The sequence below is a fragment of the Entelurus aequoreus genome, linkage group LG07 (genome assembly GCF_033978785.1).
Source record: "Entelurus aequoreus isolate RoL-2023_Sb linkage group LG07, RoL_Eaeq_v1.1, whole genome shotgun sequence".
In the NCBI taxonomy this organism is placed as follows: domain Eukaryota; kingdom Metazoa; phylum Chordata; class Actinopteri; order Syngnathiformes; family Syngnathidae; genus Entelurus; species Entelurus aequoreus.
This window is the reverse complement of record NC_084737.1, coordinates 27,245,968-27,270,131: the sequence shown is the minus strand read 5'-3', so window position 1 is coordinate 27,270,131 and position 24,164 is coordinate 27,245,968. Positions and strand designations below refer to the sequence as shown.

The following is a 24,164-nucleotide window of genomic DNA, read 5'->3' as shown; positions in this document are numbered from 1 at the left end:
GACAAGTGGTAGAAAATGGATGGATGGATAGATGGACTTAACAGGGTCACTATCAACTGATTAAAAGTACTGTAATGTATTTACTAGAAGACGGAATCTTTGGGCACCTCACAATTCCATTATGATTCGATAACAAATTGATTATTCATGGATCTTAATTTCTTATAAAGCATATTAACATTATACATAAATGTATTAAATGTAATTATTAATATATATAAAAGGCTCCACCTTTGGATACTGCGTCATTTCCGCTTTTTTATGTTCGTGTGCACAGCATAGATATGGAAAACTCGATACGATATAATTGCCAGAGCCCAAAAAAAGTCTGCGTGTTAAAGAGCGTTTTCTAATCGGGCTCCAGTACTCTGGAATGCCCTACCGGTAACAGTTAGAGATGCTACCTCAGTAGAAGCATTTGAGTCCGATCTTAAAACTCATTTGTATACTTTAGCCTTTAAATAGACTCCCTTTTTAGACCAGTTGATCTGCCGTCTCTCTTTTCTGCTCTGCCCCCCTCTCCTGCATGGAGGGGTTATCAGGTGACCATATTGAGACGCTAGCTGTTCAAAGTCTGTGCATCAGTTGGGGACGTCTCTGCGCTGCTGACTTGTCTCCATTCAAGATGATCCCCTGCTTGCCCCACTATGGACTGGACTCTCACACTATTAACTCGATCCACTCGACATTCGAGGATCAGTCATAGACAATTTAGAGGGAAAAGTTCATTTTAATTTCACTCGCATACAAAACATTCTAACTTGGATTGTTTCCCTGGCTTCGAGACTCTCCCGAAGGACAGTGTGGCGAAGACACAATAAACTCCCTTCTTGTCTCATGGACACACACTTGTTGTTGTTGACTTTGGACTGACTAGCGACTGCACGACACCAAGGCCGCGGAACAGAGACACGCAGCAGTCTTACACACACACATGCATCCACAAAAAATATACGCCACACACACATACTGTACCCCACACCCCATCCAACGCCCTTGACGCGAATCCCTTAGGGGGATGGACAACTGGGCATTGTTGAGCTAGCTGTGTACAAACAAAACATAAAATGTGGGCTAATACTTGACAGATACAATCAATCAATATCTTTTATTTACGTTTGTAACAAGGTAAAAAAGGACAGCAAAACAAAGTTACAGTAATATATATAACAACAACAACAGCAGCAGTCACACAACACAGTTAAAAATATAAAATACTTACAACATAAAAACACACGATAGGTCCATAAAATATCAAATGTTTCAGTAAAAGCAATTTAAAATCAAGTACAATGCTCAATAGAAGTAGTTTCCTCGATCCTTCAAAATGGACTGAATTCCCCCAAAGTGATCAAGTAACCTCAGACCCCTCTGTAAGTCATTCCAAGACCAGCAAGCAGCATAGATGAAGGCTTTTTTTTCCCAAGATCTGTTGGCTCTAGGAATAAACATGCTAAGGATATCCTGCGATCTTAATATCAATCAATCAATCAATCAATGTTTATTTATATAGCCCTAAATCACAAAAGTCTCAAAGGGCTGCACAAGCCACAACGACATCCTCGGCACAGAGCCCACACAAGGGACGTCGATGTGGATGACTATGAGAAACCTTGGGGAGGATTGCATATGTTGGTAACCCCCCCTCTATGTGCAGTCCCTAGTGGATCCAACATAACAATGAGAGTACATATGACTGTGACTGTTACATGATTGTCCATGTTTTTAGTCAGTACAGATATGTGTCCTATAGTATTGTGTGCATTACATGTAACATGCTAAGGATGTCCTGCGACTTTAATATGACTGTGACTGTTACATGATTGTTCATGTTTTTAGTCAGTACAGATATGTGTCCTATAGCATTGTGTGCTCTACATGTGCATTACAAACTCAAAAGCCATTTAGCTGCTGACGCAAACGCTAGCTTTCCGCTAATGCCGTAGCATGCCGTCGTAAGGCAATGTGTTACTATGTACCTCAGTGTTTGCCTTTACAATAACAGTGTCACTACAGTTTGGTTATTATACATTTTATGGAAGGTAAATGAAGTATTGTTGGCAGTTTTTGGATGCATTTTAGAGTGATTTAGAGGCAGAATGGATTGCTCCCATTAGCTGCATTGCTAGCCACCTAGAACGAGCCAATAATTACAATTTAGAATGCAAAACAAAAACATAAAACATAAAATGTCTTGTCCCTCGTAAGGATTGTGAACGATAGGCAAATTCCCCTAAAAAAGCGCAGTACTACTTTAAGAAGCCAGAACAAAATGTTATGTATCTTCTGCCAAGAAAGTTTATTGTGTATGTACGTTTTTTATTTTTTATTTTTCTGCCAAGAAAGTTTATTGTGTATGTACGTTTTTTATTTTTTATTTTTTTAATAAAACTTAGTCAAAAGATTTGTGTGTGTGTTTAAGTACTTTTTGAGCACATTTAACAACACCCTGATAATAATGATAACCGTGGTAATTTGTGTCACAATTTTAACCGTGATATGACATTTTCATATGGTTACATCTCTAACATGAACAACAAAGTTGCTTGTAGATGTTTGCAATGAATGAAATCGAGGCAGAGATACTTTGTGTGATCTACTGCTATTCGTTATTGTTGTCTACTAGGGATGTAATGATAAACGATAATAATGTGATCAAGGATTACGAGACGGAGATATTTTTACAGAGGTATTTTTAGATAGACAGACAATCAACCTATCCCCAGGTGCATGTCTTTGGAGGTGGGAGGAAGCCGGAGTACCCGGAGGGAACCCACGCAGTCACGGGGAGAACATGCAAACTCCACACAGAAAGATCCAGAGCACAGGATCGAACCCAGGACCTTCGTATTGTGAGGCACACGCACTAACCCCTGTTCCACCATGCTGCCCTCTAAAGTGTCATTTCTGAGCAAATTCTGACACTTATTGAACAGGGAGTTTTATTTTATTTGATCATATTTTCATATTTTTCCTGAGGGAACTCTCCTGAAGGAATCAATAAAGTACTATCTAGCTATACACTTTAAAATATTCACTTATTTGAGCTTTCATATCTTTAATACGTATGCTTTTTGGTGTGAACACCCTCTTCCCGTGTTTGTTTTTCTTCACTTGTGAATAATGTCATGTTGGGCCGCCACAGAGATTGACATAACCGGTTTCCAATCACATAATCTAAGTGTGTTGATCTGATTTTTGTGCTAAAACCTATTTCGAGCCACACTATTTGAGAAGTCTGACTAATTTGGTGCATGGAAATATAATGACTGTTGATCTTTGTGTCAGGTTACATGCTCTCCTTGCTTCCTCCTTGATCTCAAAAACATGCATATTAGCCAGAATAGGAACAACTGATTTGTCCACGGCTGTGAAAGTGAATGCTTGTTTGTCTATGATTTCCTGTTATTGACTCATTGCTAACAGGACGTGAAGTGAAGGGAAGTGAATTATATATATATATAGCGTTTTTTTCTCTAGTGACTCAAAGCGCTTTTACATAGTGAAACCCAGGGTTTCCCACACATTCATTTATTTGTGGCGGCCCGCCACGAAAGAATTACGTCCGCCACAAATTTTAAAAAAACAAAACAAAAACAATTTAAAAATGTAAAAAAAAAAATAAAAAATGTTTTGTTTTTTTTGTCCTCTCCAGCTTCTCAGGCAAATCATATAGTTGATGTAGATGCCCATATCGGCTGTTCAGATTTACTTTACAAAAGAGAAGTGTAGGATACTTCTCTTGTTGCCTTATTTGTATTTGACTTTATTAAATGTATTTATATTAGAAACACAACATGTGTATATAACAAAGGGTGCAAAGTCTGCAGGCAGTAGGAAACACATGGTTAAGTGTAGGGAGTAAAACTGATGGCAGTCTAAAGTTCAAGATTTTTGGAGCTCTTTCATCAGTGGATCAGATGTTTGATGAAGCTCTGTGTCTATCTACCACCACTACTGTTTTCTGTTTATTTGTTACTGACTGTGGCAGGACACCTCTGCCTCTGTTTCACTTTATGTTGCTGGTAAATAATATGGTTGTAGTAGTAGGCTAAAGTTAAATTATTTAGTATGCACTAATTAAAGGGGCAGAGCTTTGAGACATTTTAGCTTTTATATTTTATAAGAAATATTTTTTGTAAGAACCACAATTAATAAATATATTTCAGTGAATAACTTATTGTTCAAATCTGTATATAAATATGTACATAAAGTGTTGTAATTATATTGTAAAATGGATGGATGGATGGATGGATGGACGTTCAAAACAAAACTGTTATTATTAATTAGTAAGTATACATTTTTTTAGCCTTTTTAGAGAAAATCAAATCATTGTAGTAAATTATGCAAATTACTCGATTATGTCATGGTGACCACGCCCATAGCCACGCCCATATCCACGCCCCCACCGCCACAGGTATCTTGGCAGTTTATGGGAAACACTGGAAACCCAATATCTAAGTTACATTTAAACCAGTGTGGGTGGCACTGGGAGCAGGTGGGTAAAGTGTCTTGCCCAAGGACACAACGGCAGTGACTAGGATGGCGGAAGCGGGGATCGAACCTGGAATCCTCAAGTTGCTGGCACGGCCACTCTACCAACCGAGCTATACCCTGCTTTTCAACTCAAGTCTGCAAGGGTAGGCTCCACTCGGATGAGGACAAGCAGTATAGAAAATAGATGGATGAAATGATATATATCCCCCTTTTCATCAGATTGCTTTAGCTCAGTTTCCAAATTAATCAGGCTGGAGCAGATGAGAGGGGGAAGTTGAAAAGTGAATGGTTTAGTTCAGCAGTTTCCCTTGAGGTTAGTAACTGTAAGTTTGAACTAGTGTTGTCCCGATACCAATATTTTGGTACTGGTACCAAAATTATTTCGATCCTTTTCAGTACTTTTAGGTAATTTTCTAAATAAAGGGGAACACAAAAAAATTGCATTATTGGCTTTATTTTAACAAAAAATATTACGGTACATTAAACATATGTTTCTTATTGCAAGTTTGTCCTTAAATAAAATAGTGAACATACAAGACAACTTGTCTTTTATTAGTAAGTAAGCAAACAAAGGCTCCTAATTAGTCTGCTGACGTATGCAGTAACATATTGTGTCATTTATCATTCTATTATTTTGTCAAAATTATTAAGGACAAGTGGTAGAAAATGAATTATTAATCTACTTGTTCATTTGCTGTTAATATCTGCTTACTTTCTCTTTTAACATGTTCTATCTACACTTATGTTCAAATGCAATAATCACTGATTCTTCTGTTGTTTGATACTTTACATTAGTTTTGGATGATACCACAAATTTGGGTATCAATCCGATACCAAGTAGTTACAGGAACATACAATGGTCATATTCAAGGTCCTCATGTGTCCAGGGACATATTTCCTGAGTTTATAAACATAATATAAATTTTGAAAAAACGAAAGAAGATGTGATGCCAAAAAATATTGACGTAATCATAGTAGTATCGACTAGATACGCTACTGTACAGTGGATGTTAGGTGTCGATCCACCAATGGCGTTTGTTTAGATTTTGACGCCGGTGAGCTACGGTGTGTAGTGAAACATGTTTAGCTATTCCTCGTCCTGCAGGGATGATACTTGTAAGAAACGTACTTTATTTGTCGCCATGGAGGCGAGGATTAGTGATTTAGAAGTAGCTGAAACACTGCCGACTGGGGATGGACTTTAGCCGCTAGCTAGCTCGCCATGTCTTAAAGCACCTCTTCCGGTGGGCGTTTCAGTGTTATAACTTCACCTTTATCGTTAGTTGTTAAGCCAAAATGCGTCCGTTCTCCCTTTTCTGTCTACAGACTGTGTCTGCTTGTAAGTACTCCGTGATTGTGCACTGCCGAACATGCTCGTCTGATCGTAAACCAGCAATGACACAACGTGACGACGACAGGGGCCCGGGGGAAAGCGGGGGGCTAGCGGACCGGTACTTTTCAGAGGCGGTATAGTACTGAATATGATAGTATCGTGGTACTATACTACAGTGACGTGCTGTCAGGGAAGGCAAGTGAGGCAGTGCCTCACCTTGCCACCAGGGGGGTAAAAGGCTTAACCATGAGATGTTCAAAAACGAAGTAATAAAATAAGTTTTAATATTTCTCTTTTGGTTTATGCTTTCTATGTGATTTTGGTGTGGTTCCTGTATATTTTGATAATTTTCATGGTCAAAATCGCGGAAATTCTGTGTGTCCTGATTAAAATAACATGGCAGACAACGGCGTCTGTGGAAAGGTAGTTTTCTACATTGAAAAGAATCAAAACATACAGTCAGAATAGGACTGACCAATGACGACTTTCTTCCCTGGCAATTATCTCAATTGAGAAAGAGAGACTTTCAAAAATCAAAGAAAAAGAGAAAAAGGAGGACTTCTACAACAAAGTCATAGAGATCTTCGTCCAGAAGGAAAGGCGAATGGACTTAATTTACAAGTAAAGGTAAGATATACCGTCTAGTGCAGGGGTCCCCTTACTACGGCCCGCGGGACGGATTCAGCCTGCCAGCGTCCAAAATCCAGCCCGTGAGAAGTTCCAAGTGAAAAAAAACAAAACTTTTATTTATTTGTATTTTTTATTATTAGTTTTTAGAATCTGTCTTTTCTAATCCATTTTCTACCGCTTGTCACTCTGTGTCTAAGACGCTCAGGCAAATCATATTGTCTAAAAATGCATTTTCCCATCAATAACGTGACATCAGCGGCAAGTGCGCACTCTTTCAGTCAATAAGTGCCCGAGAAATTATATATATATATATATATATATATATATATATATATATATATATATATATATATATATATATATATATATATATATATATATATATATATATATATATGTGTGTGTATCAATTAGTGCTGTGTTAATTGTGTGCTAAGTGTGTTGAAGTGTTTTATTCTAGCATCATACTGTGTCCATCCATCCATTTCTACCGCTTGTCCCTTACGGGTTCGCGGGGGTTGCTGAAGCCAATCTCAGCTGCATGTTTTTGTGATTTTGAGCCTTTGCCATTGCATCATACTGTCATGTTTGTAAATCTGACTTGTGAGTCTGTGACATAGCGTCACACTGTCTATTTGTCAATCTGACTAGTGGGTCAGTGCCTCCCCAACCTCAAACCTCACTGCACTTTGCTGCTATACTAATACTAATACTAATACTAATACTCTAGCCTTTAAATAGACTCCCTTTTTAGACCAGTTGATCTGCCGTTTCTTTTCTTTTCTTTTCTACTCTGCTCCAAACCCGGGGTGGACCGCTAGCCTGTTCATCAGATGGGGACATCTCATCGCTGCTGACCCGTCTCCACTCGGGATGGTTCCTGCTGGCCCCACTATGGACTGGACTCTCGCTGATGTGTTGGACTTTCACAATATTATGTCAGACCCACTCGACATCCATTGCTTTCGGTCTCCCCTAGAGGGGGGGGGGGGGGGGGGGTTACCCACATATGCGGTCCTCTCCAAGGTTTCTCATAGTCATTCACATTGACGAGGATGTCGTTGTGGCTTGTACAGCCCTTTGAGACACTTGTGATTTAGGGCTATATAAATAAACATTGATTGATTGATTAATACCGGTATACCGTACAACCCTAGTTTGCACACTCCACAAACCATCATGATCATGTATCGCATGTAAAAAAAAAGTCAAACAAATCTGGGGTAGAAACATAACTATATAAATGTATAAAGGAATGGAAATCTACGCAGCCCCCTAAAGGGACATGAAGGGAAAAAAATATTTTGCGATATCTCGCAAAAATTTTTTATTCCTATGTCAGTGAACCGGAAGTAAAACAGACAGCGATGGTGAACTGGAAGTGAAACAGACAAAGCGATGTAGAGCCTACCCATCATCCGTGGGAGAAGTTTATTGATTTCTATTTTAGTATTGGCCTAACATATAAAAACATCCAATCATATTATGGTCCCACAACAGATGGGTAGGCTCCCGCATGCTCTCGCTCCTCCATTGCTGTGTCTGTTTAACTTCCGGTTCACTGACATAGGAAAAAAAACGTTTGCGAGATCTCGCAATACTTTTTGCGAGATCTCGCAAAACATCCATGTCCCTTTACGGGCTCTGTAGAAATCAAAGGTGTAAATTTGTGAAGAGAAGTGGCTCATGCAGCATCAAAAAATGGTAAAATGAGTTATACTTGTATAGCGCTTTTCTACCTTCAAGGTACTCAAAGCGCTTTGACACTATTTCCACATTCATCCATTCACACACACACTGATGGCGGGAGCTGCCATGCAAGGCCCTAACCACGACCCATCAGGAGCAAGGGTGAAGTGTCTTGCTAAAAGACACAACGGACGTGACGAGGTTGGTAGAAGGCATACTTGCCAACCCTCCCGATTTTCCCGGGAGAGTCCCAAATTTTAGTGCCCCTCCCGAAAATCTCCCGGGGCAACCATTCTCACGAATTTCTCCCGATTTCCACCCGGACAACAATATTGGGGGCGTGCCTTTAGCGTCCTCTCTCACCTGAAACCTTCACCCTTTAACGGCCGCATGCTGTCCTCAGTCACGTACACATGCTGTCCTCAGTCACATCCGCTTTTCCTCCATGTAAACAGCGTGCCGGCCCCGTCACATAACATCTATGGCTTTTGGAACTCAGTGCACACACAACAACCTATCTGGATTCGATAAAGAGATTTGATAAGGAATCGGTTCGATAAGAGGATTCGCTAATGGCATCGACAACGATAATTTCTTAACATCCCTATCCTCCTTCTTTTTTATATTATATATATATATATATATATATATATATATATATATATATATATATATATATATATATATATATATATATATATATATATATATATACTACTGTATATATATATATATATATATATATATATATATATATATATATATATATATATATATATATATATATATATACACACTACCGTTCAAAAGTTTGGGGTCACATTGAAATGGCCTTATTTTTGAAGGAAAAGCACTGTACTTTTCAATGAAGATAACTTTAAACTAGTCTTAACTTTAAAGAAATACACTCTATACATTGCTAAGGTGGTAAATGACTATTCTAGCTGAAAATGTCTGGTTTTTGGTGCAATATCTACGTAGGTGTATAGAGGCCCATTTCCAGCAACTATCACTCCAGTGTTCTAATGGTACAATGTGTTTGCTCATTGGCTCAGAAGGCTAATTGATGATTAGAAAACCCTTGTGCAATCATGTTCACACATCTGAAAACAGTTTAGCTCGTTACAGAAGCTACAAAACTGACCTTCCTTTGAGCAGATTGAGTTTTTGGAGCATCACATTTGTGGGGTCAATTAAACGCTCAAAATGGCCAGAAAAAGAGAACTTTCATCTGAAACTCGACAGTCTATTCTTGTTCTTAGAAATGAAGGCTATTCCACAAAATTGTTTGTGGAATAGCTTTAATAACTTTTGAACGGTAGTGTGTATATATATATATATATAATAAAATAAATAATTGAATTTCAGTGAATTACAGCTATATATAGAGAGAGATATATAGCTGTAATTCACTGAAATTCAAGTATTTATTTTATATATATATATACATATATATATAAGAAATACTTGAATTTAAGTTTATATATATATATATTTATATATATATATATATATATATATATATATATATATATATATATATATATATATATATATATATATATATATATATATATATATATATATATATATATATATATATATATATATATATATATATACCCTATCCCCCCAGCGGGCCTCTTGAATATCTCCCTAATTCTGAGGTCTCAAGGTTGGCAAGTATGGTAGAAGGTGGGGATCGAACCAGGAACCCTCAGTTTGCTTGCACGCAGGGACGCAGCTAGGGATTTTGGGCCCCATGAAAAGAATCTTTACAGGGCCCCCAACACAGCGGCAACATTTTTTGATGCTATTTTACATACAATTATGCATTTTAATGGTATTTTTGACTATCATTACCATATTTTTGAAAGACGAACAGCATCACAGTTGACATGTACAGTAGGAGAAGAACTAAACACTCTGAATACAATGGAATTCATTTTGAGTCATTTATTTGCTGCACCACTGATTCTTGAGACTGTAGTAAAATGTATTATATTTTGTATTATATTATTTTTATTATTATTATTTCAACACACACAGCTGCTCACCTTCTTCCTCATGTGGGGGCACTGGGACTTGGGGGCTGACAGACAGCTGCTGCTGCTGCTGCTGGTGCACTTAATTGACTGTTCAGAATGAGGCATCATTTTGACAGAGGGGAGATCAACTATTATTGAATAAGAACAGCTTGATAAATGTTTGACTGGATTGATTATTTAACTAATATAGCAGTAAAATGTAAAAATCCAGAGTTTTCTTGAGCTAACATGGTGAGAAAAGTGAGCTAGCTTATTACCACAGACAGGGACAAAGTTAATATGCACAACTTTCCACCACAACTAACAAACCCACCTTTTTTTTGGAAATATTGGGTGACATATTGTCGACCCTTCAACTCCCTCTCCTCTCTTATTTTATTTTCCTTTCTTTTTTGGCTGCCTGATTTTTGAGGGATACCGCTGTCTCCTCCGCTTTGCCCGCTGTGGCGCTGTCTGTGACAAATCGCAGGTGCTCTACCTGCAGCTGATCCAGTCGGACTGAACCATTTTACGTAAATAGAGGGGGGAAGGGGGGGCCCTGCATGTGTTGATGCTTCCAAAACAAATAAAGGTATTGTTACCAGGACATGGAAAATAAAACATGTGTGATTATATGTTAGTTAATAACTTAGTGTCATTATTTTTTCTGTATTATAATTTCATCATCACTAAGGGCCTCTTTGGGCCCCCCTCCATCATGGGCCCCTAAAATCCGCCCCCTTTACCCCCCCTTTTCGGCGCCCCTGCTTGCACGGCCACTCTCCCAACCGCGCCACGCTGTCCCATTAAGCCAGGGGTGGGCAATTAATTTTTACCGGGGGCCGCATGAGCAACCCGAGCACTGCTGGAGGGCCACATCGACAATATTTCAATTAAATTTTGCTCAATATTATTTTTGATATATACCGTAAGATAAATAATAATAATAATAATAATAATTAATAATAATAGTAATACTTCAACATAGTGTGTTTAACAGCATTCCATGACTAATATAAATAAATTAACATTAATAATAAATGACAGTAAAATAAGCACACGTATGACTGAGGAGTCATAGTGTAACTTTGTGTGGTGTTTGAGTTGTCCGACTTTTTGTGTGGCCATAAACGCACCAGTGGTTTAGTGCTATGCGTGTTGGTGACAGATGACAAGTTGGTTTTGGCCTGGTTTGTACGGCAGAAAATGACTAGTTTTTCCAGATAGAAGTGTTTTACTTATGTTTTTGGTGTGGTTCTGGCCGAATACAAACAGTTTTGCTCAATAAAGTGATCGATATAATTCCTGTCCTCCAAGCATCTCGATAGACGTTACAATAATTGAACGGTGTTCAATTGAACGGTGTTGACGAACACCGTTAGGGCCGCTTGTTGTCACTGTCACTCAAAGTTGCATTGCAAAATTACATAGAATGAATATGTTTATTTTGTTTAGAATTCAGATGGGATTTGATTTGGTGCGCGGCATATATTTGCTGCGCGCAGCAGACGCTAGCAGTGCGCAATTGCGCAGGCACGCACCTTAGAGGGAATGTTGCATGGCAGTCCATGTCTTGTTGGAAACACGCCATTCTTCATCAACTTTTCTCTTTTTAGCGTCTCGGGTGTAAACCGTGCATCACTTGTCGCTGCATGTGCACCTTCACTCGCAGGTTACACACGGACACACGCCCATAAAGAATAATTTTCAAAATAAAAGCAGCACAGTTGTATTGCGCGCACGACATAGATGTTTTTTCAACTTTATTTTGTAATTAATGATTGCAGCTGTTCACATTCACTCACAATCACGCACACGCATACGTCCACACGGAAGTAATACAAATAACGATTTTCAAAACAAAAGCAGCACCGTTGTATTGCACACTCGACATAGATACTTTTTAAAATTTATTTTGTAATTTATAATTGGCCTCACGCGGGCCGGACAGGGACGCACAAAGGGCCGGATGCGGCCCGCGGGCCGCAGAATGCCCAGGTCTGCATTAAGCCATATCTATTTCTTCTGTACTGTACTGTACGTTAGGAATTTACTGATTCAAAGTTTCCACACCAGTTGCAGAACAGTTTGAGGCTTCATTCATACAATATTCCAACTGCACCGCCAACACAGGACATATTTGAGGAAATGTATGCATACCAGACACACATCTACTTATTCGAACATATAAACAAAACAACAACACTTCTTGTAGTGTTGGCTACTTGCAGACATTACAGAGGCTGTCAAAGTTACTTCAAGGTAATTAGAAGTTAATTTTTTGTAACTTTTACAACGACTTTGTGGAGGAACACACGCAGTGGAGCCAGATGTATGAGAGAGTCTCCGTTGAGTGGGTGTTCACCAAAAAGTCCATTACGTAAAGGCACACTTGTGTCAACTATGTACACCAACATGGAGCGAACTTACCGTCGGTAGCTAGTCGACTCCGTCCGGTCTTGTGATTCAAACATCTGTGGGACAGTTGTCGAGGCAGAAGCGGCTCATTCATTGGAGGCGTGTTCATTCTGGAAAGCCGCTCCAGTGGGCGGGGCTCTGTCAGAGGCTGCTTGAGTAGACGCAGACCCTATTACCAGGGTTGGACAATACTGTCAATTTTGGTATCGATCTGATACCAAGTACAGTATCAGTTTTCTTGTAGTAACTTTTCTTTAATCCTCCCTCTGTCTTCCTGCAAGACCCACAAACGTTTCCCCCTTTCCTGTCATTTTTTTGATAGGCTGTCCTATCATCATCTTTACTGCTGTTTGACTTCCTTTGTTGCCTGATTACATTGAAACCACCAGGCTTATCCTTCCTGAAGTGACATTTTAATTTACAGGTGCCAAACAACCGGGGGCCACACCTAGCCAGCGGCATATTTTAAGTGACAAGAAAATATGTGTCAATAAAGTACTTCATCTTTCTTACTAAATGTATTCTTCTTGTCATTTTGACAGAAAAAAAACTGTATTCACCGCAGGAACTACCATCCATCTATCCATTTTCTACCGCTTGTCCCTTTCAGGGGTGCTGGAGCCTATCTCAGCTGCATTCGGGCGGAAGGCGGGGTACAGCCTGGACAAGTCGCCACCTCATCGCAGGTCCAACACAGATAGACAGACAACATTCACACTCACATTCACACACTAGGGCCAATTTAGTGTGGCCAATCAACCTATCCCCAGCCCAGGTGCATGTTTTTGGAGGTGGGAGGAAGCCAGAGTACCCGGAGGGAACCCACGCAGTCACGGGGAGAACATGCAAACTATGTGTCAATGAAATACTTAATCTTTCTTACTAAATGTATTATTCTTGCCATTCACTGCAGGAACTTCCATCCATCCATCCAATTTCTACCGATTGTCACTTTCGGGGTCTTGGGGGGTGCTGGAGCCTATCTCAGCTGCATTTGGGCGGAAGGTGGGATACACCCTGGACAAGTCACCACCTCATCGCAGGGCCAACACAGATAGACAGACAACATTCACACGCTAGGGCCAATTTAGTGTTGCCAATCAACCTATCCCCAGGTGCATGTTTTTGGAGGTGGGAGGAAGCCGGAGTACCCAGAGGGAACCCCCACAGTCACGGGGAGAACATGCAAACTATGTGTCAATAAAATACTTAATCTTTCTTACTAAATGTAAGTGTATTCACCGCTGGAACTTCCATCCATCCATTCACTTTCTATTGCTTGTCCCTTTCGGGGGTCCCGGGGATTGCTGGAGCCTATAGCAGCTGCATTCGGGTGGAAGGCAGGGTGCACCCTGGACAAGTCGCGAAACAGTCCAAGCCTCGACCCCTGGAGAGGGGGTTCAGACTGAGGTCAAGGGGGGGAAAAAACTCATAACCATAGCACACACAAATGTGTGTAAGAGGGACACATCAAAGAACACAAAGGACATTAAAGACATTAAAAGAGCATAGCTCATTTACATAGTGTATTTTTTTGTATATATAGTTTTTCAAATCACCTGACATGTATACTGTGTATATGTACATAATTTAACCATTTTTTTAATGTAATTTTGTATATACATGTTACAGGTTATATATATTTTATTATTGAATGTATCAAATGTGATGAATATTTAATGGACCACAATGGAAACAAGCCTTTTGGCTTTTTGTGCCATCCATTTGCCTTTTTAAAGCATTACATGGCTTCTGCCCGAATGCAGCTGAGATAGGCTCCAGCGACCCCCCGTGACCCCGAAAGGGACAAGCGGTAGAAAATGGATGGATTGATTAATTGATTGAAACTTTTATTAGTAGATTGCACAGTACAGTACATATTCCGTACAATTGACCACTAAATGGTAACACCCAAATAAGTTTTTCAACTTGTTTAAGTCGGGGTCCACTTTAATCAATACATGGATGGATGGATGGATTCAATTCTTTAATATGTCAATAAACTTCTCAATCAATCAATCAATCAAAGCTGATGCAACCAGCTGCCACTCCAGCAGTGCCACTTCTACACACAGCCAAAAAAGTAAAACAACAACAAAAACAACAAAATAATCAACCAATAATATACATTGCGCACACATTATCTGATCATGCAACAATCATGTACCTTATCATGTACAGTGGTACCTTAACCTACGAGCAAATTGCGTTCCACGACCAAGCTCGTAACTCGGTATACTCGTAACTCAAAGCCACCCTTCCCATTGAAATTCATTGAAATTCATTTAATCTGTGCTTGACCCCCAGAGCACCATAATTTTAACATTCAATTATAACATGTTTTTTTTATTTTTTTAAAGAAAAACAAACTTTTAGATAAGAAATATTGTTTGAAAACAAAACAATAGTGGTACAAACTACTACAATACAGTAGTTTGTTTGGAAAACAATACAATATTCACAGATAATATATTCTGTATTATCAGAACCACCAGCTGCTTTATTTTGAATATATTAGAGTGTACACCCTATTTTTTATTGTGTTCAATTTTAACTGTTTAGTTGTTTTTTTCTTTTTCTGATGCCTACATTTCACCACGGGGATGAAAAAAGTTTTCTGAAACCATACAATAAATACAATAAATTGTACCCCAAATAACTAGCAGCACAGTAGTTTTGTAAAGTGAGAATGTACATTTACTTTGGAAAGAAAATGCGGTCTGCCGAGCTTCTGGTTTTATTTTACTACAGTGGTAGTTCTCCTTCCCTGGTCGTGTCAGTACATGGTGATCTCTCGTGAGAAATGTTGCTGTAATTGCTAGCTGTCAGCTCTTATGAGGACGGACTTGTAAAGTGTCTCCTTCAAGCTGCTTCTCGGTCACAGTCACTATCAGTAGCTTCTCCATATTTCCGTGTATAAAAGTTTGTTTTTTTTATCAGTTTTGCCCACATAATAGCTGTCCTTCCAGATTCCATTCTGCATTTAGCGTCGCTAGGCTCAAACTGCATCACAAAGTCGGCCACAGATCCAGTCATGGTGGTAATTATTTCTTTATTTCAATTAATTTTGTCTGGTTATTTTCCTCAGCACTGCACTTCACACTCAACTTTTTCAGTTGCTATGGTTGGAGAACAAAGATACTGTATGTTCATCTGTAGCTAATGCCAATGAGGAGACCGGATGTTTTGAAGTGGCTCTTCTTGTGTTCATTTGACATCTAATATGCCCCTAAGCGGTGCGCAGGCTCCTAACTTAAGTTATACTCACAAGTTAATCATAAAGACATAAACACAGTTTGTATCTCAAAACACAGGTTGGGGTACTCGTAATTTGAGACACCACTTACAATTATTATATCCTCAGGCCGTCGCTTTAAGGTCTCATTTGCCCAGAAAAACACATGTTACAAAAGATTACAGTTGGTACAAAATGCGGCTGCAAGACTTTTGACAAAAACAAGAAAGTTTGATCATATTACGCCTATACTGGCTCACTTGCACTGGCTTCCTGTGCACTTAAGATGCGACTTTAAGGGTTTACTACTTACGTATAAAATACTACACGGTCAAGCTCCTGCCTATCTTGCCGATTGTATTGTACTATATGTCCCGACAAGAAATCTGCGTTCAAAGAACTCCGGCTTATTAGTGATTCCCAGAGCCCAAAAAAAGTCTGCGGGCTATAGAGCGTTTTCTATTCGGGCTCCAATACTATGGAATGCCCTCCCGGTAAAAGTCAGTAGAAGCATTTAAGTCCCATCTTAAAACTCATTTGTATACTCTAGCCTTTAAATAGACTCCCTTTTAGACCAGTTGATCTGCCGTTTCTTTTCTTTTCTTTTCTCCTCTGCTCCCCTCTCCCTTATGGAGGGGGAGTTGCACAGGTCCGGTGGCCACGGATGAAGTGCTGGTTGTCCAGAGTCGGGACCCGGGGTGGACCGCTAGCCTGTGCATCGATTGGGGACATCTCTACGCTGCTGACCCGTCTCTGCTCGGGATGGTTCCTGCTGGCCCCACTATGGACTGGACTTTCGCTGATGTGTTGGATCCGCTGTGGACTGGACTTTCACAATATTATGTCAGACCCACTCGACATCCATTGCTTTCGGTCTCCCCTAGAGGGGGGGGGGTTACCCACATATGCGGTCCTCTCCAAGGTTTCTCATAGTCATTCACATTGACGTCCCACTGGGGTGAGTTTTCCTTGCCCGTATGTGGGCTCTGTACCGAGGATGTCGTTGTGGCTTGTACAGCCCTTTGAGACACTTGTGATTTAGGGCTATATAAATAAACATTGATTGATTGATTGATTGATTAAAACCATTCGCATTCCCACCGCCATTTTCACTTTAAACAAAAATAGATGAACAGTGTTGCATCATCTTTTATATTTTACATTTTGGGTCTGTTTGTATGGTTTTATTTTTCATCTTTTATATATAACTGAATTCATAAGGAATTGTGCAATAATATAATGAGGCAATAATGTATACACATACACATACATACACACATACCGTATATTACCAAATAAACGCCCATGTCCTAATAGCCGCCCATGTCCTAATAGCCGCCCGGGGTCTGACCCCATTTTGTGAATTAACCGCCTCTTCCTAATAACCGCCTATGTCCAAATAGCCGCCCATTGGCTGTTATTTGCAAAATTTAGATTAAAATACTACTGGGGTTGTGTTTGCTGCAGTATTATTGTTTTGATGGTTTTATAGAGTACTTGGTACCATAATTGTATTTTTCCTGTATGCTGCTTTATTTAAAACTTGGAGTACTGTAGCCTTTATTTTATTTAAGTGACAGAATTATTGTTCTGTTTTGATGGTGGGTTTTATACTTGAGTACTTGGTACCATAATTTTATTTTTCCCGGTAGGCTGCTTTATTTAAAAATTGTATTTATTTTTAGTATTGGTATTCTATTTGACAATTGTTGCACTACTGCCATGTTGAGGCCTTGTTGATCTCTTGTCTTTTGATAGTCTACCTCATGTTGGTCTATTGTTTTTTTGTTTGTATGTTTACAATAGCTTTTACATTTAAAGTTTTTTGTACGAAAAAAAAATACTGGACAGTAACCATTGTAACCAAATAATGGCCTGGTGCAGGCTGGTGCAAAAATAAATAAAAGCCTTGTGCAAATAACCGCCCATGTCCTAATAGCCGCCCGGGGTCTGACCCCATTTTGTGAAATAAACGCCTGGGCTACTATTTGGTAATATACGGTATATATATATACGGTATATATATATATATATATATATATATATATATATATATATATATATATATATATATATATATATATATATATATATATATACGGTATATATATATATATATATATACGGTATATATATATATATATATATATATATATATATATATATATATATATATATATATATATATATATATATATATATATATATATATATATATATATATATATATATATATATATATATATATATATATATATATATATATATATATATATACATACATACAATGATACAAGCCGCCCTCTGAAGGCAGCCATATCTGCAATGTGGCCCTCAGTGAAAACGAGTTTGCAGTTAATTGGTACTGTACATAATCACAATAAACCAGTGGCGGGCTGAGCGTTTCCCACCTAGGCCTTCAGTGATTTCCGACTTCAAAGATTACCTCTCAAACTACCATATTTGATGTCACCACATGACCATTGCTGGAGAAATACTATACAGGAACACATTTACGCGCTACTGTCCATTGAATCACATCAACAGTGTACAAAACGGGTAATTTTATTCATTTAAAAATCAATTAAAACACATCAGCAATAAAAACATATCTTATGTCGTACTATCAAAATTAAAATTGCACAAAATATATTAAAAGTGAAAAAATAAAATTTTTGAACTCACAATTAGTAGGACCTATTCGACGCCGTATAAGCCAGTGGTACCCCTAGTCGTCGGCTTATTCGAGTGGAAATGGCAAGCATTTCCCCATTTCATCGCCAGAACAGCTTAGCAAGCTTCCGCGGTTGGCCGACATCGTCTCACAAGATGTAGTTTCTCTTTAAATATCCATCTTGAAAATGGCCTTGCAAATATATATATCTGCCACCTAATCAACGTTTTGTTTCTTCTTCTCTGCTATCTCGGTCTGGCTACGGTGCTACACTTCCCGCTTCCTGCTAAATTGAAACTTGTGATTGGATACTTACTTTGGAATGACAAGTGAGTATCCAATCACAGTCTCGTTAACATCAGGCTACTTAGATAGGCTACTGTCAACAACGTGTGATCTGATTGGCTATCACAACTGTCTCTCAACTCTATGTGTTCTCAAAATCATCCGCTAACGGTCCCGATGAGTATCCAATCACAGGACGCGTAAATGTCAAATTAATAGAGCCTTTTAAACAACACCAATGTAGTCACCATTACACTTTTTTCAGCCAATAGAGTAGCTTTGAGTGTGATCTACTGTAGATAACAGTACTCACTGGTAGCCTGGAGAATCCTTCAAGGGTCATTGCTATGGCCGTCGCCAAGCCTCCAAAACACAGCTATGAAGTGGAAATACTTTGTCATATCCTGGGTAATTCCTCCAATTTTTAAAACTGGGCTTTGATGTGCTAAAAACGACGGGCACAAGTTGTTCTGCAAAAAATGGTCAACAGTCCCAGCTATGATCTTAAGCTTTGGTGTTAGCCTTCTGTGATGTCAGCATTTTGTGTTACGTGTTGCTAGTCCACATCGCTCAAGCCAAAGCTGTGTTAATGATGTCAATGATGAAGGCCATCAAAAGAGTTGAGGTCCACTTTGCCCAGACTGTTGACTAGGTGTGTCAAAAGAAAATCGATTTTCAGATTAATCACCATTATTTTTTTGTAACGATTCTTAATCGATTCCAAAAAATCAAAAATCAATTACATTTTTTTTTTGGGTGTTTTATTTTTTTTCAATCTGTCCTGTCCAGCCACTCAGGCAAATTATACTGTTGATGTAGATACCCATATTTGCTGTACAAATTTAAGTATTGGAAACTTCTATTGTTGCTTTATTTGTATTTGATTGTATTAAATGTTTGGGAAGCATTTAAATAAACAAAACCAGGTTTCTTGTAAATGACATAGAAATTGATCAGAGCTGTTTATCTATTTCATGAAGGAATGTAGTTAATTATAGAACTGGCATCTATTGTTATTAAAAAAGTATAGATTTTGAATCGAGACTTGTTTTGAATCGAGAATCAAATCCAATTGTGTGGTGTCGCGCTAACACCGATGCTACATCGCGTCAAAGGTTCACCAATGTGGATAAAGAAGTTGTTCTGCCAAAAGTTGGTTAACTTGAAAATAGCGTCAAGATTAGCTGCTTGTGTTGTTGGTAGCAGTGTTTACTTTTAACCTGCATATGAAAGTCCCCACTTGCTGAGTAATAACCATAATGATTTAATACTTAATTTAGGCTGTGATTTTTTTCATGGGGTCCTTATATCTTGGTGGCAGGATTTATGATTTATTTATTTATGACTTAGATTGCTTAAATATAGTTGTTATGTGACAGAACCAATATAAGCAAAATATTTGGTACATTAGGTACTTGATGAAAACCATTAGTGCTGGGCTGTCTAAACCTTTTTCACCGAGGGCCACATCGAGAAAAATCAGAGGATGTAGGGGACATTTTGATATTTTTAATGTAGTAAAAAGTTTAAGCACTTATAGGAACCTCGGATGCTGAGACAAACTCAAGTCTTGATACAAATATAGTCATTTAGTTACATACAACCTAAACTAAAATTAGTATTTGGTATTTGGTATGGGGAACATATTCACCATTAATTAGTTGCTTATTAAATTAGCATAGACTTAATATAGAGTTATTCAGACATGAGGGTAACATATAAGGGTTAGGGTTAGAGTTAGGGTTCCTAATAAGCAATAATTCTGAGGTTATTGAGGGAAGACTCTTATTTAATGGCTTACTGGTTGTATAAAAAGGCCATGCAGAATAAAGCATTAATAAGTACTTAAGAATGACTAATTAAGAGCCAATAGGTTACTAATTTGCATGTTAATAAGCAACTAATTAATGGTGAATATGTGTTCCCCATACTAAAGTGTTACCATTTCTAATACTGTACACAACTAAAATAGCACTGAGAAGCAATAACACAAAACACCAACAAAGCAGACCTAAAAAAATGTAAATAAAATGGGGAGGCGAACACCGCCACGGCACCCTGAGACAATAAAACAGTATATACAGGAGGCAAGGGCTACCCTGTGCAGTACAAAAAGCAGGAACAAAGAGGGTCTGAAGGCACAACAACAGGGATAAGTGGAAGTCCTTAAGAAATGAAACCAGTGTAGACAGTAGATGCAAGGTATACAAAAGGCAGCTAAGAAACAGGAGTATCCTGTACTGCAACCCACATCGTCAAAAAAATTATGATCTGAAAAGTACACACAAGCAGGGGTAAGTAAATAAAAGACAGGACAGTGGGCAATTAAAATGTGACATACTCTATATCCTGTAGTTAAAGAAAAAAAAACAGCTGTGTGTTAGCATAAACATTTCAACTGTCCCCTCTCACTGTACAGTACATTACACCCTTTTTGATTTCTATTTTTTGTAGTTGTATTTTTAGAATATGCTGCAGGCCAATACAAAATGAGCTGCAGGCCACAGAAAAAGCACATTGGACATCCCTGTCCAAGTGGTAACTATAAATACATCATGATTCATTCTCAATCCATTTGTGACTTGGCACACAGTGACAATCAAAAGGTTATATACAGTTGCAGTTTGTTTTTTCAATTCAGTTTGCAGAATAAATCAGTTCAGTATTAAATAGGATTTGCAGACATTTTATATGATGGCACAAACTTTAATTGTGTGGTGATTCCTGTGTGGTGTTTGCATGTGCAGGTGTGGTTTTTCTTGTTACTCCAGCTTGCTCCCAAAGTGTAAAAGCATGTCTTTTAGTTTCATTTAAGATTAACTGCCCGAAAAAGTGTCAATGTCCGAAATGCTTCAATGGATGCACATTATCACTTTATGGTCACTTAAAGCTATTTGTTTGTTGTAACAGCAGTCATTTTGTAACAAATGCTGAGTAATCGGATACTCAAATCTAGAGATGGAGATAAAAGCTGTGCCATGCAATCATTTCCAGGAAACTCAAATAGCCTTGTTCTTGTTCTGTCTGAGTCACCATGCAGCTATTGGGAAACTGTCTGAGCCATTGCCAACTAACTCACATTTTCTACAGAAAGAAGATGCAGTCTTATGAAAACAAACTGTGAAGTTTTCCTAAAATAAAACATGCTGTTTTGTGTTCTGATATGTTAAATGGAAAATGTACTTTCTTAGTAGTTTTCTTTAATCGTTCATTGTGTTCACATTATTACACATATATTGCGGTTATGTGCATTATGCTTTCTTAACTGTAGCCAAAAACAATGATTAATTGATTGATACAAATGAAGATGTCAACTTGCAGAATTCATAACATTGTAGTTCATGTATAAGACTAAGTCTGTAGGGCACAGGGGTCGAACTCAAGGCCCAGGGGCCAAATCTGGCCTGCCACATCATTTTATGTGGCCCGCAAAAGCCTTAGAAATAATATGCATGAATAAAGCACTTAATCTTTCTTACTAAATGTATTTGTTCTTGCAATTTTGACAGAAACATTACATGTACTGCTTGCAATTGCATGTTTTTTTACTTAAATATCACTAAATAACATATATTCCAAACATTTTTTTTGTTGAAATAAAAACAAACACTTAAATATCTGCTTGTCACCTTTCAGTTGGTCATTCATCTGTACATGAAAAAATCAAATAGGCAATTGTGTAACTGTTACATCAGCCCGGGGCACAGCCCGAGTGGAGAAACAAAAAAAACAGAAACAGAGACTGAGACACACAAAAGAATCTAAACTAAACATTTAAAACTCACAATGAGCACATAAATCAAAAGTCATCTGCGGTAAAGAGGTGAGTTTTAAGATGTGCTCTAAAAGAGTCCAGAGTGGTGGCGGACTTAATATTCAGAGGGAGCTTATTCCATATATGGAATAGCCTAGGTGCCATCACTGAGAAAGCCTGATACGTCTCCCTTTGTCACTAGGTTTGACCGTGGGACCTTCAGGGTCATCTGGTAATAATATCATGAGGCGATAATACATTGATATTTACAGTATATACATTTACTGTAACAATTAAGCGGATCTCAGAGGTCAGCCGAGGTCAGCCAAGTCCCATTACTCCGATGTGACCCAAAAATAAAAATTAGTTTCACACCCTTGTAGGGTTTTCATGACTTTGTTTAGGGTGACATCTAGCGTCCAACAATAATAGAACCACATTTAAATGTTTTACCTTATCTCAGTCTCTTTCAAACTGTCAAACTAAGACGAAGCGACGAGCAATATAAAACACATTGGCTGTATTTGCTTTTTTAATCCAATTTAAAGAAAGGTTGCTAATTTCCTGGTTCAATGGGGTCAAAACATGCCAATTGCTCATATTCCGTCACGTGGCTTCTTCCCGGAAATGAAAAGCAGTGGTGGTCAACCAAGCCAAGATAGCTGTTGTGTTGCAAGGGGGCAAGATTTTGCTCCAAAAAGCAGATACAACTAAAAGAAAAAAACACAAAACAAACTTTTGCAATGGAATAGACCCCTGTTCTTAATCTAAACAAGATTTGTCGTGTGATATCAAGGAATATCCGTCCGTGGAGTTAGAAATATTGTGCTCCAAACATCATTCTCCACAACAAAACAGATGAAAACTTGGAACAAGCATGGAGGTCTACAACTTCTTTGTTTGTGGCTGGGTCAAGGAAATTGGTATCAACATTATCCCGGATAAATATGAATCGTTTTTGCTCGGGTAAGGTAGACATGAAGTTAAATCATTAAATGCAACGTACGTTGCATTTAATGATTTAACTTCATGTCTACAGTTTGTTGTTGTTGTTGCATGCGCCGTTTACAAGTAGCGTTTCTATCAAAATATAAATACATATAAGTCAACATTGCGTATGTGCTGAAAGCTTCATTTATGATCGCCGCCTGTGGTAATAACTTACTCTTTTAGGTTATGCTCACATTTGCTTTCTTTTATTTAGATCCGCCAAGTTGGTGGCTTAGGAAACACTCGTAGCAAAAATGTGTTTTAAGAAATACAAATTATATCAAGATATTACTTAAATGGGCAATAATAAGGTTAAAAGTATAAATATTGCAGTCTTCCGCCTGATATTTAATGTTCTTTTTAATGTATTATTGTGTATCTATTTATCTTTGTACCATGTTCTTATGTTTTTAATGTGTCATTATGAATTTGCACTAAATGAATTTGCTTGCAATTTCGTTATATAATGTACAATGACAATAAATAACTATTCTATTCTATTCTTCTGGATTACCTCTCGATGAACGTTGAAGAAACGTTGATTCTTTTTCGCGAAATAAACAGTTCGTACAGCATTTTTGTCCGAGAAAGGCTAAGACGCTGGCTTGACTCCCACGCATATTCAATGAGCC

At 38.2% G+C, this 24,164-nt stretch overlaps 1 protein-coding gene across 1 annotated transcript in view; it reads right to left on the bottom strand.

Moving 5' to 3' along the window:
• b4galnt1a (beta-1,4-N-acetyl-galactosaminyl transferase 1a) overlaps positions 1 to 19,211 on the bottom strand; it is a 48,286-nt gene extending 29,075 nt beyond the window's left edge. Inside the window, exon 1 of the mRNA XM_062053095.1 lies at positions 19,102 to 19,211. Within this exon, the coding sequence (XP_061909079.1) occupies positions 19,102 to 19,131 (30 nt within the window). The 5' untranslated portion in view covers positions 19,132 to 19,211. The remainder of the gene's footprint in view (positions 1 to 19,101) is intronic.
• Positions 19,212 to 24,164: the final 4,953 nt, after the last annotated feature.